The sequence below is a fragment of the Drosophila pseudoobscura genome, chromosome X, assembly GCF_009870125.1.
Source record: "Drosophila pseudoobscura strain MV-25-SWS-2005 chromosome X, UCI_Dpse_MV25, whole genome shotgun sequence".
NCBI classification, from domain to species: domain Eukaryota; kingdom Metazoa; phylum Arthropoda; class Insecta; order Diptera; family Drosophilidae; genus Drosophila; species Drosophila pseudoobscura.
The window spans coordinates 58,698,022-58,711,960 of NC_046683.1; the positions used below are offsets into that span (position 1 = coordinate 58,698,022).

General features: G+C 46.4%; 1 protein-coding gene across 3 annotated transcripts; it reads left to right on the plus strand.

The window, feature by feature from the left end:
- Window positions 1-154: 154 nt before the first annotated feature.
- On the plus strand, window positions 155-13,389 carry LOC4812468 (uncharacterized). 3 transcript variants are annotated; one of them, XM_033384937.1, is made up of 8 exons: window positions 155-439; window positions 908-3,856; window positions 8,950-9,119; window positions 9,192-9,265; window positions 11,735-12,231; window positions 12,576-12,745; window positions 12,820-12,899; window positions 12,966-13,389. In XM_033384937.1, the coding sequence occupies exons 2-8, from the start codon at window positions 2,534-2,536 to the stop codon at window positions 13,214-13,216; spliced, it is 2,565 nt and encodes an 854-aa protein (XP_033240828.1). In that variant the 5' UTR covers window positions 155-439; window positions 908-2,533; the 3' UTR covers window positions 13,217-13,389. The 3 variants fall into 3 exon arrangements, with proteins under 3 accessions (XP_033240828.1, XP_015043718.2, XP_001352615.3); XM_015188232.2 differs by lacking the exons at window positions 12,820-12,899; window positions 12,966-13,389 and having other exon boundaries at window positions 163-439; window positions 11,735-12,146; window positions 12,576-12,710; XM_001352579.4 differs by lacking the exons at window positions 11,735-12,231; window positions 12,576-12,745; window positions 12,820-12,899; window positions 12,966-13,389 and adding an exon at window positions 9,839-11,272 and having other exon boundaries at window positions 176-439.
- Window positions 13,390-13,939: the final 550 nt, after the last annotated feature.

The window sequence follows — 13,939 nt, forward strand, 5'->3', positions numbered from 1 at the left end:
TGTATGCGCAGCGTACTTGATGGGAATTGTTGTCATTCATTGTTTTTGCTGTTTTTCAGTTATGGATATTCGGGCTCGCTCGCACTTGCTCTGAGCATATGCATATACACAATATGTATTACACATGTGCATATGAAGACAATACATACATATGTTGTCGTTTTCCTCAATTTGTGTGTTTTTGTTCCGTTCCGTTCTGTTCGCGTCGTTCATTGATTTCCTAATTAAGTTTATAATTAAAATTAATTGAAAAATTACTCACACACACACACATGCATATGCGCATGTATGTACATATGTGCAGACCAATCTATGTAAATTGCCCTGTTGCCGCCGTGTTGTAACAACAAAAATTTGTGTGAGAATTTCTATTAACGACGAAATGTTTGCAGCGCTTTTGAATTTGAAAACGAAATTGTGCCAAAAAAGCACTGTAGAGGTAATTGTTAGAACAATAATGCAGAGGCTGTTTAATTGATGACTTCCTTGCGCTGGCTATATTTAAACAAATTAACAGCGATATGTATCTTTTAAACAAAAGTCATAAGGCAACTAACTATAGCCCATGCGCCCTTTTCTGTACCCATAATACAACTATAAAAATTCCTGGCACAAAACGCTGAAATAGCCATAAATTGTGGCTTAAGTATTATTCCTTGGTCACTTCTGGTGGAAAGGCGGAGGAGGTGGCGGCGGCGCGAAAACATACGGTTCTAAGGTGGCCAGCTAGGGGGTTGCCAGAACCTTCGCTGTTCGTGGCCTTGAGATCGCAGGCAGAGTCATTGCTACCTGTTTGGCTTTGCTGGGCAATCTGAATGTCTTTAATGTCTGGAGTATCGTAAAAAATTGTAAACCTATTCCATGCACATGGACAGACAATAAAATTTCGCATTTATACGCTTTCCAGGTGGTCCTGCCAAAACCCGACGATGTGGCAACTCTAGGCAAATGAACTGTTTTTACCTGCACAAATACAAGAGCGCGCGTCGCTGCTTCTGCGAGGGGGGTACGGCGACGGGGCAACCAACGGATAATTTAGTGGAATTTTCAAAAATAGCAAAGCCAGCAGCAGCCCCAGCCATATCCATAATCCTACAGCGAGAGCGCAGAGGAGAGCAGCAGCAACAACAGGCATAATAATCAAAGATTAAATCAGGTTTATATGGAAAGGGTTAGGTTAGCAAAGCAGCAGCAGCCTGTCGCAGGAAGAGAGAAGAGAAATACACGTTTCCTAGTCTCAGTTGGCAGCAACAACAACTACACACCTACAACTGATTGCACACACACGCAAACGCAGGCAAACGAGAGAGCGACTTAAGTGAGGGAGGGAGAGCAAAAACGCGAGAGCAGTGAGTGTGAAAGAGAGCTAAGATTAACGTTGCCGCAGCAGAGCTGTTCAGGCAGCATTGTACGCTTTTCGCTCTTCGCTCATTTTCTTTCGTTGTGTGCTCCGGCAATGTCGTGTTTCGGAACGGTGGAAATAATAGCAACAACAAGATAAGATTTTCCGTTTTTCCGTATGGAGCAGCGGCGGCATTTGTTTTGAAAGTAAAGCAAAAGCGAGCCAGAAAAACGAAATATAAAGAAACGCCGACAGCGACGAAAGACCGCGCCTCGCCTGAATCCAAACGGTGTTTTTTTTTTTGTGTACGGCGTGCGTGTGTGTAGACGAATATTAGCCAAAAACCACTGAAAATAGTGCAAAAAGAGCCCTCAAATAATTATAATAATAAAGAAAGCCAAGTAATAATAAAATAGGCAAAAAGACAGAAGAGGAGGCCCGAGAGAGCAGGCCCCCAGACCCAAAGCAAAGACCAGTAATACCAAGACCCCAAAAGGCCAGACCAGTTTCAAAAAAAGCCTATTTGCAGGGCCCGCCGCCAGATAGTAGTGTACGTGCGTGTGTGTTTTTTTCTCGTTATTTGTTTCCGTGTGTGTGTGTGCTATAAGAGACCACATACGAGGAGGGAAAGGCCGTTTCAAGGAGCGGAAAGGCAGCAGCAGCGAACAGTGCGCGAGCAAGCAATAAGAATAATAAATTACACTTTGCTATAATAAGAAAAATTTATACATACCTATACACACACAGCCATACCGACGTGCCAGTGCCCCACACACATGAGCACAAGTAATGCTGGCGTCTGAGTGTGTGTGCGCTGCGCTGCTTGTGGAAAATTGTAATAAAATATGAACCGCAGCTAGCCCGCAAAGGAAGCGGCGAGAGAGAGAGAGAGAGAGGAGGAGAAGCAGAGAAGCGGCAGTAAAACGAGAAATCGACTGGAAAACCCACAACAAAAAAACCAAGGAAAAGAATTGAGTGAAAATATCGAAACTGCATCAAAGAAAAGCTGCTGCTACTACTACTATAATCATTGTATTCATGTGCCATTTAATTGTTTGGGAAAAGCTTTAAAGGGATATTCTACACCATACTATATCTGTAAGACGCCACAGTATTAGCAACGCAACACATTAACATAGAAACACACACACATATAAATATATATATATACATACCCCCCGCGCGTGCAACATGTCCTGCATATCGAGCAATTTCAGCTCCTTCTTCCTCAATTCGCTCAACGATCCCTCGGAGTTTTCCAAGTACTTGAGCAATGGCGAACTGAAATGCACTCAATTCGAGGAATTTCAAGTGTTTGGCTGCGGCGCAGGCGCATCGTCGGGACAGCAGCAGCAGTCGCAGCAGTTGCAACAACAACAACTACAGTATTCCCACACACATTTATCCAATGGCTGCGGCACGGATTTCTCCTACGAGGCAGCAGCGGCGGCGTCATCGTCGTCGTCCCATACGCAACGAGAAACCTGCCTGCCTGCCAGCTCAGGTAGTGGTAATCCGACGACGACGCCGAGTTCTCACTCGCACACAGTCGCTGCCGCCGCCGCCGCCGCCGCTGCCGCCGCCTATGTCGCTGCAGAGTCGGGTGTCGCCGCAGCAGCAGCTATACCGGGGGCAGCAGGAGGATCAGTCGTAGGCCCATCCCCTGCAAGCAATCGCTGGCCCACGGCGGTGGCCACCCCCAATGGGGGATCGGTATCGGTGCCCCAGCACTTTGATGGTTCCTTCGAGTTTATAAAATATCTGCGCCACTCCACGGACTTTACGCCGGGAACAGCCAGTGCCACGGCGGGCGATAGCTCCGCAGCTGCAGCAGCGGCAGCAGCATCAGAGAAAAGCACCAAGGGAGTACCGGGAGCAGCACTAGCGGCAGTGGCAGGCGCTGGCACACCACCCCCGCCACCCCAATCGCCCGTGGCCAGTGCGGGGCTCCTCGACCTGGACACAAGCACCTCCCAGAAATCGCGTTCCGCCTCCCGTAAGGTGGCCGCACTTCTCTCCTCAGTTTCACGCGCCTCCAATAGCCACCAGCTGGACACGAGCTCGTCCGCGCTGGACGTCTTTGACCACGATTCAAAGCAGACCATCTTCGACCTGCAGCACATGGCCTCCAACGGGTCCTCCAACTCAAACGAGTCCTCGCTGGAGCTACTCGCCTTCCCCAACTCCCATTTGAATGCCTCCAACTCGAATACCTCGTCGGAGGGCGCTGCCTGCGGTAGTGCCGGGGAGTTTGGTGGCATTCTGACGGGCGCCAGCTCCTCTTCGACCGCCTCCTCCTCGTCGCACGCCCCCAAGCTGCTCGGCAGCTTCGTGATCAAGGAGAACTTCGAGGTGCATCCCTCCCACAAGGTGGAGGAGGGCATCTTCCAGCACATGAACAAGCTCCCCTCTAAGAAGAAGGACACGCTCAAGCAGCTGGGCGTCCGATTCACGGGCCAAATGACGCTGACGGACAAATCGATTGTGGTCGAGAATTTCATCAAGTTTTGCGAGGTGAGTAAATGGAAAATGGAAATGGAAATGAGAACGGGAGCGGGAGCGGCAGCGGGAATAGGAGGGGTGGTCTCTGGGTTGGCGGATGTTGGGCTGTGATTAGGCTTGGGGTTGGGCTGGAGGAACGAGTCGAATTTCGTGGAGCTCTGCCATGCATATACTGGTGTGTAGGTGTCTGTGTGTGGAGGAGGGATTCTACGTGTATATAGGGAGTTTTGAGCGCTCTCCTTTTTCCTCATTTTCATATGCAATTTAAATATTTGCACATATGTACGCATTTATTATGATGGCAACCATCGCCGGCAGGGAACACCGTTTACATTTTCACACCCTGAACGTAACTATTTAAGCTTGATTTTTCGTATATTTCCACACAGAAACATCCTACTATTTATCAACTTATAGGGGTCCCCTATTTTATACTTGGGTCATACTCTATAGTCAATTCCAGTCCCAGTCAAAGGTACAGAACCTTCAACTTGAGTATTATTTTAGTGAAAATTGCACCTTTCTTGATGTGCCCTTATCTAATCATTACATTATCAAAGATTCCCCAAGGGAACATCTATGCCTGGCTCCAATGTTATGGGGAATCCTACTTCGGGATGTGGGGATGATAGATCCCAGTTGGAAGCATCATTATCGGCGAATGTTAATATTCAGCTAATGGAAGGGTGGTATTAGTTATACCCCTGCTTAAGTTCCAGCATCCCATCAGATCCCACGATATGTATTTCGAAAATCCAACCATTTACAGGTACCCAAAACGCCGAAAATATACATGGGGAAAATGGGGATATATTCATAATATAAACATGCACCCTATCCATATCCCCAATACACAGGCGCATTTCTCGGCCCATTATGTGGCCCACCCACCCACTTCCACTTCCACTCCCCCACCCCCACACCCACAAAGAGGACTCTCTCTCACACTCACACAAATGTCATTATAAATTGTAATAACAGGAGAAGCAGCAGGGACGCTGGCGTCGCTGTCGACGCTGACTGCAGCCAACCACAAATTCCGCATACAACTGTAATCATGTGTGCTCCAATGTATGTATGCATGTATGCTGTGTGGGTGGGTGGGGGCTGTGTGCGTGTATGTGTATGCTTCTAAACACCTATACATGCTCTGGATGGTGGCCGTGGACGTTCCCGGCCCCGGCCCCGGCCCCGGTCTCTCCTTTCTTCATACATTTGGCGCCCTTTTCAACACTATGCCAGAGTCAACCCCACAAACACTCTGCCATGCTCATTACGTTCGGCTTTATCAGAGGAACACACACAAACACACACAGAGAGAGAGAAAGCGCCCATCTAGATTTGTCGACCACCCCTCCGGGCACACACACACATATCTACATAGAAACACTCGCCAAACTATGTACAAAATGGCATTGATGGCATAATACAACAACTACGAAAAGAGGGAGACAGAGAGAGACGTGGAGGAGGAGCAGTGGAGGAGAAAGAAGTAGAGGAAGCTCGGCTCTAACCTTATTTCAACATGGTGTGGATGGGCAGGCAGCGCGGTGGTGGGGGGCTGGGGAATCCGAATATTACAACATTTTAGTTCTAAGACGCTCTCGCTCTTCCACCTACTTTACTGCTCCCTAACTCAAAATTTGTGACGCTCTCTCACGTTAGGATTCTCTTGCTTTCTGCCACCCACCTTGCTCTTTCTCTCTCGCTCGCTCTCTCTCTCTCTCCTTGGCTCACGCTCAAAAACTTACTTGGAAAAGGCTGCTCCTGCTTATGCCCGCTGCATCTGTCTCTGCTGCTGCTCAAACTACCATGTCGCCCATGGTATGTGTAGTAGTGTCTCTCTTTGTGTGTCTGTGGCGTCTGTGGGTGTGAGTGAGTGTGGGGGCAACCCCCAAAATTCTCAAGGCAGTAGCCAGGCGGTAGGTGGTGCTATTGAGTAATTGTATATTCCCCCAATGCCCCCGCCACTGTTCTTACACACACACACACACACACACGCATACCATCATCAAGTTACTTGAGGGGATTCCGTGGGGCTGGCTTCCGTTGGACTGTCCGCTGCCTGCTTGGGCATGTCCTTTTCTCACAAAGTCTCTCTGTCGGCGTGTGTGTGTGTGTGTGTGTACATTTTATCAACACACTTTATACATGTCTCTATCGGAGTGGGTGGGCAACGGGCTGTCGGTGGGAGTATGGCGAAGGCTGAAGGCTACTAAGTGCGCATGCAGTCAGCTTTACCCATACAAGTGCATTCCCTTTTGCCTAACTTTGTGTGCTGCCAAGCGTATGTGTGGGTAAAGGACAGCTTACTGTGGGACTGGCACTGCCATGGGGTTGGGGTGATGATGGGAGGCAGCAGGGCAGGTACAATGTCTCGGGTTCGCACAATTTACGCGCACACACATCCAAACACATGCATGGGGCATTGATTATAATTTTAAATTATACATGCATACATATCTACACATGTATGTATAAGTACATATGGTACATACATATATGTATGTATGTATATATATCCCAACATAACTGTACATGTCTCATACAGACAGACATACATATGTATTTCTAACATGTAGAACCGTATAAAATATTTAGCTTTTGTGCAACATTTGGGGACATATTAAATTAGTGTTGGCTAACGTTTTTTTCACATCAGCCATGTGTGTGCTTTAGAGCAGGTGGAGGCATTAGTGTCGCATACCCGCCCCCCCGTGTTCCAGCCAAATTAGTTGCCTAATGAAAAGGTTGGGGAACAGTGGGAAATTGACACGCATTCAACACCCCTTTTTGTCACCTGCTCATTGCACACACACAAAAAACCTGTTAAGCGGCAGACACAGCTCCACGGGAACAGGAGGAAAGAGTGAAAGTGTGAAAATTGTTGCCCTCACACACCCTGCCCCGCCCCCAAAGCACGCCCTTTGCCACACACAGGCTACGCAGTCGGGCAACCCTCGAAAAAGAATCAAAAAATCATGGCAGCAACAGCCAAAACACGAACCGTTATTGTTGTTGCTCTTTGTTGCTGTTGCTGTTCCTGCTCCTGCTCCCTCCTCAGTCACAGCACGCACAAGCAGCACCCACAACAGAACAGAAGCAACAACAACAGCAAAAAAGGGAAAACAATTCACACTTGTCTCAATACAAACATGCCAACAAAAGCAACAACACACCACAGACAACAACCGCAATCCCGCCACACTAACACACACACACACACACACCCAAACATGGCGATGGCTACGGCTACGGCTACGGCTACGTCACGCACAAACACAAAATCAAAAACAATGTCTGCCAATAAGTTTGCAAAAAAGGAAAAAAAAAAAGGAAAAAATGAAACGTTACGAAAACAGAAACAGAAGCGAAGGCAAGAACAAAATACCGCAACACATTGCCATTTTCGTTCTGTTTTTATTCCTCTTCGTGCTTTTTTTTGTGTCGTTTTTCTTCTTTTCTGTTTGTTTGACTGCGAAACAGTCAGCAGAGCAGCAACAGTGCTTCACTTGTCAGCACACCACACCACACCACACCTACCCCCCACCCCACCTACCAGTTGTGTGCTTGTTAATGAGACGCCTGCTGCTGCGTCCGTCCTTCTGGCTTCCAGGTGTCGCGCTGCCTATCATCACGGAAAGAGAGTGTTGAGTTGGTTGTCTCTGTGCTGTGTGTCTTACTTACTCTCCCTCTTCCGATGCTCTTCTGCCTGATGGCCTGGCCTGGCCTCTTGGAAATGTAAAGTTTTCGCCTCACACTTTGGTGCTGGTCCTGGTCCTTGGTTTGGACGTCACTCCTTTTTGCTCTATTGATTTTTAACATAATCAAAGCCCAAAACCCAAAATGTATGCACACATACACAAATACAAAGAGAGGCATTCATGCATACATACATACAGACATACAGCATACACATGTACATCCATACATACATATGTACGTATACTTTTCTGTAGAGAAGAATTGAAGCTCAGAGTCAGCATTTCGACAGCGTTGCCATGTGTGTGCTTAGGAGTGTGAGTGAGTGAGAGAGCGAGTGGGTTTAGTTTTGGGGGTGAGTGGGTTGGTGGCGACGCTGCCATCGTGCTGATTATGAGGATGTTGATAAGTTTCAACGAGGACCGACCCGAGGACACCCGAAGACCCCCTAACTAACACACACAGCCACACCACGCCACAGACCTCCATTAAGCTGCTGCGCCTACTAAAGCTAGACAAACACAACCACGCACACTGGTGTATGGTAACCCTTTTCTGAGGGAGAGGAGCGGAGGCTTGGCTGGGCTGGGCTGGGCTGGATTGGGGGTCTTTTGCAAACATCCTTCTTCCTCCAGCCCCTTTCACGGCAGGGGGAGTGTGGGTGGAGCAGGGTCTGTGTGTGTGTGGTGGGGAAATGGCTTCATTGAAAATGTTGTTTGCTTTTCTATTTGGGTTTGCTTTTCTGCCTTTTCCGCTTCCCTTTTCTGGCCCTATTCTATATTTTTACACTATAAAATATACATTGTAAAGGATGGTTTGGGATGGGTGTAAGGGTTTGGAATATGCGGGGCTTTTGGTTTGCCATGTTATTCAGGAACTCATTCCCCATTCCCCATACCCCATACCCCATACCCCATACCCCTTTTCCATTCCATCCTTTTTCCCTTCAGCAAGTTTTTGGCTTTTGTGTAAAATTTTCGTTTTAAACTTTTGCGTTGTACACGAATTATAAGTTTTGATTAGTAGTGGGTAAAGTTTTTCGGGCCCCATGTGTGTGTCTATAAGTTTTCTAGGGGTGGCAGAGAGGTACGGTTGTACGGCTGTACGGTTCGGTCGAGTATGTGTATATATGTATGTAGTACATTATGTAACCTCGCAAGTACATATATACACATGTATGTATATGTATTTGCAGCGCAGTCATGGGAATATGCAGAGGAAAAGCCTAAAACTAAGGGAAATCAAGCTGAAAAGGGGTGTGTAGTGGGGTGGGGCACAGAGCAAAAAGGTATTTTTTGGACTAATGGAAAGGGTGGTTTGTGGTTGGATGTGGGGAGACATGTAAAACAGGCTTCTCTAGAGGCATTTTCATAAATAAATCCGTATTCCGATCTTATTTGCAGGAATATGAAATCAAGGATCATCGGCCCTGGCTGTCCCTAAATCAGTGCGGCCTCAACAAGCCCGAACAGATCAAATTCGCTCGATATTTGGGCCAGGGTCTGCCCACGTTTACGCTCTTTTGCATTTATAGCAATTATAAGAATCTGTTTTGCACAAAACGCACAGAAATGTAAGTGTGGATCGATTGCGGAACACGCCCAAAAGCATGCTATAATTTTGCCGATTATCCCTACGTTTTTAGCTACACCAAGGATGGCTACAATCTGCCTTATATACTCGACAAAACCAAGCGCTTCCTGGCCAACACAACAGCTGGTAAGTAAAACTACAGCTATAGCTATGTATATATACGCGATATACATACATATGTATGTATATGATATATAAAGTGTAGTGCAAATGCAGCAGAAGGCAGACCACGAAAAACACACACTCACAAAAGTGTTTCTCGGGCAGAGGAAAAATTACTAAAAAGAAAACAGAATGTGCTAAATTTTAAAAATACACTCAAAACTAAAAGTGCTTACATTCTTCTCTCTTCTTTATGATTTCTCTCAATTCTACTTGTAGTTTTCTTTCACATTTGCATTTTCTGCGCTTCTGTTTCTATTTCTATTTCTCGTGCACTTTCCGTTTTCGGTTCCCTCACAAAGTCGAAAAAATAAAAATAAACAATTTTTTTTGAAAAACTGGGGGCGGGCGGGAAACACCTTCAGAATTGGCTGCCTATTTTTGCGAAAAATTTCAACAACTAGAAAATAATCAATTTCTGTCTGTGCCACTGTGCCACGAAAATCGTACAAGAATCATTTTAATTATTTTTGACTTCAATTTGTTTGTGTTTCCTCTTTCTTCTTCTTTATCCACGCATACGCTTTGAATCACTAGGCGAAAATACAAACAACAATAACAACATCCAAAACAACAACAACAACAACAACAGTAACAAGACCAACACAACAACAACAACATCCACACCGGTAAAACAGACACCACAACAACAACAACAACAACAACAACAACAACATCCACAAGGAGAGCAGGGACCTGCAGGCGACCAACTGCTGGTGGCAGCACCTGCCTCGCCAGCGAAACCCACAGCCGCCTCCACAGCCGCCGCTCTGCCATCTACACCCACGCCGACGCCGTTGGGAGGAGGAGCCACAGCAGGAGCACCACTACCACGCACAATGGCCGCAACATCAACTCCTAGGCCATCAACGCCCACGGGACCAATAGCTGGGCCGCCGCCAACGACTCCACAACATCTCCAACAACAGCAGCAACAGCAGCAGCAGCAGCAACAACAGCAGCAACAACAACAACAACAGCAGCAGCAACAACAACAGCATATGTTGCACCAACATTCGCATCCGCATGGCCAGCATCCGCACGCACATCCACATCCGCATCACCTGCAGCCGGGCACACCGACACGTAGTCCAGCGATGACACCGCAACATCCACATGCTCCACATCCGCACCACTATCCGCCGCCGCATCCCCATCCCCATGCCCATGCCCATCCGCATGCCCTGCAACATCCCCATTCGCATCACTTTGCCTATGCCCATCCGCAGCATCCACAGCACCCACAGCATCCTCAACACCCCCAACATCCGCAGCAGCATCATCCGCACTTCTATCCGCACTCGCCGCACCCACACGCAACACATGTCCAGCACATGGCAGCGATGGGCTACAGTCCGGCGCCGCCACCGCAGTCATCGGTTGGGGGTGGTGGTGCAGCAGGCGCAGGATCTGCAGGAGGAGGAGGCGGCGGACCGCCAGTGTCCATGTGAGATTGGGGTCGGCGTGGCGCCAAGGGCAGCGGCGGAGGCGCCACCTGTTGACAATCGTAGGCTGTTGCGGATCCACACTCCTATCCTGTTACTGTTCCCAATCCCCTATCCCTTCTCCTGTCCCTTATCGATTAGAAATTTTAACCGGAAACCATATATAAGAACATCGCGTCATAATCTTTTACACATTTTTTTTGTTTCGTTTATTTTAGAATAATTTTACAAGCTTTTTGCCAAATTTTATTGAAACTATACAACAAATTTGTATTATGTTTGACGACGAAGAAATTGTTGGACAACGATCGATCATTATACCCCTCAAAAACTATGCAATGTTATTCCTTAAAAAGAGATTATTACTTTTACACAATCACTCGAAACACTCATACACACACAAGAACATATAGGAAATCAAGATAACGCTATTTAATATGATTATAATACTACGATACGATTAATCGTATATATATTTTAGTAAGACAAGAACAATGATAATATATGTATTGTATGTTAAACAAAAGCCAATCCTAACTATATACACCCCCTATAGTATATGTTTATATACTTGCAATGTACCATATAGTATATGTATACGTATATGTACATACATACATATGTACTGTATATGGAAATTGTTTGCAAACACACACACACACACACAGAAAATATATATATATATACATAGCGGAAAGCGATTGAGAACAAAATCGATTGGAAATGTTGTTTCTTCTTGAGATTTATTGCCTGCCATTGGGCGCCTCTGCATTTGCGCTAAGCCATTAATAATGGGACGAAAACGGAACGTATTTCCATTGGAATGCGATTGCTGTGAGGCTCAGCATCTGCATTCGTAACAATGTCCCGTTTATATCCCTTCAAGACGGCCGATCGATCGGACTGCAAAAACAATACTAGAACCAGTGTTGAGCAGTTGAACCGTTGCCCGCAGCCTAACTGTAGCCCCTCCCCCTCTCTCTTGTAGACCTCAAGAACATGGCGGCCGCCAATGACGGATCCCTGGAGTTCGCAGCCGCCAACAGCAGCAGCAGCAGCAGCACCAGCGCCAGCACCAACCTCATCAACAGCAACAGTAACAGCAGTAGCAGCAGCGGCACGGTTAACCTGTCAGCGACTATGGCTCTTAATACGAACAGCAGTTTTGTTGCCGCGCCGCCGCCGCTGTCGCTGCCGCCCACAATGGATCCCCGTTATGTGTGCGGTGCACCGCCGACGCCGGGCTTGCTGCCACCGCCGGCTCTGGGGCCGCCGCCGCGCTCCCTGGAACAGATGATCATCTACGAGAACTTTGAGGTGCACGAGACGCACCGCATCGAGGACGGGGTGTGCACGCACATCAGCCGGTTGCCGCCCAAGAAACAGGAGCTATTGAAACAGTTCGGTATACAGAGTAGTGGGCAGCAATGTCTGAGCAATTATGAAAAGTACATACTCATCGAGAACTTCATCAAGTTTTGCAATGTGAGCAAAAGTGTATCGGCGCCAGGCCAGCCTCCGCCAGCCTCCACCACCCACCACCACTGCAACAAACAATAAAAATAAAAAAATAACCCAACCACCAGGAGGAGGCACTACTGTAGTCTAGCGGAGCTTTGTTCTTTTCCCGAATTGGCTATAACCCAGAGATTGGCATTACACTTGTGTAGATCAAAATTGCATCATCATTAACTTAGAGAGCATTGAACAAAACTCTTGCCCCCACTCCCAAAGCAGATGACTATCCTAACATGTACTCTCTTCTGTTTCCGTTTCTGTTTTTGTTCCGTTTCCGTCTCCCTTTTCGATTTGTTTTTCGTTCTATGCAGGAATATCAGATATCCGATCATCGACCCTTTTTGGACTTCCACGAGAGCGCTTTATCCAAATGTGAACAACTTAAATTTGTACGATATCTGGGCCAGGGGCTATCCAATCTGACGCTAAACAAGATCTATGTGGCATTCAAGGATCTGCTAGGCAACGGCAGGCCCGAAAAGTGAGTTCGCCACTTCTCTTGGATCTAAAATATAAGGAGTGGAGTCCCATTTTATTATGACCTACCTCTTTCAGAGCTGCTCTGGAGAGCTATAATTTGGATATCCTATTAAAGAAGAAGCGCAAGAATCTCTACAACCGCATGCATTCGGCTGGTAAGCATTAAGGAATCGAATGCCGATCCTTTACATTTACATTTACATTTACGTTTACGTTTACAGCTCCCAGCATTGATCTAACCGCCTACGATACGGCCCAAGCACAGCCACAACCACAGCCACAGCCACATGCACATCCGCATCTGCATCCACATCACTCTGTCCTAAGCACGCCACGCCCGCATCATGCCTTTGCCGCCCTAAATGTAGCGACACAACGCAGTGATGTTTGCAACGAATTGACGCCCGCCGGCTTGCAGTACAGTTACGCCGGAAACGGAAGTGGAACCCCGGCCGGAAACGGACCACGGTAAAGTCGGGCCCAAAACGACAGCAACTAAATCATCAAAAACATATACATACATACATAAACAAATACTTCTTCCTGGAACTGGACCAGTAACTGTTGTGTCTTCGAAACGAACAAGAAAAAAAATCAAATAACAAAAACAGAGAAATCATTGAGAACTAAGTGCTAAATTTAACAGAAAATTATAAAATTAACCAAGGAAATTAAGTATCAGAGACACTAGTAAAATTAGACTAAATGTTAAAAAAAAGAGGAAAAACAAAAACTTAAATCGAATGAAATTCAATTAAGCCAATCCCCAAAACTACACCAACTGGCAAAATGAAATACTAAATAAATATTAAGATTTAAGATTATTTATACTCAAAGTAACAACTAAACGACATACTTACGAGAGTATACAAAAGATATACACATATTATATACATACATATATAGTATGTATATAGATATACATAAACACATATATTTCTGTAGTTGCCATAGCGCTTCTGGGTGCAGCCAAATTCTATCCAGAACAGAACAGAAGAGAACTATACCCGAATCGGTACAATATATATATATAATATAAATTTTAGCTTCGGTTTCCAGCATCTCATTCCTAGGAACCCTGCCCCAGCATCAAGTATACAGCATACAGCATACAGCATCCAGCATCCTGTCTAGCAGTGCAGTCATGTATGTAGTGTAAGGTTTAAAGCCTAGTCTCTAAGTGCAAAAATATCAA

Coding starts and splice junctions, on each gene's coding strand:
- LOC4812468 (XM_033384937.1), top strand. CDS start 2,534: ATGTCCTGCATATCGAGCAATTTCAGCTCCTTCTTCCTCAATTCGCTC. Junction 3,857..8,949: donor ATTTCATCAAGTTTTGCGAG/GTGAGTAAATGG, acceptor TCTTATTTGCAG/GAATATGAAATCAAGGATCA. Junction 9,266..11,734: donor CCTGGCCAACACAACAGCTG/GTAAGTAAAACT, acceptor TCTCTCTTGTAG/ACCTCAAGAACATGGCGGCC.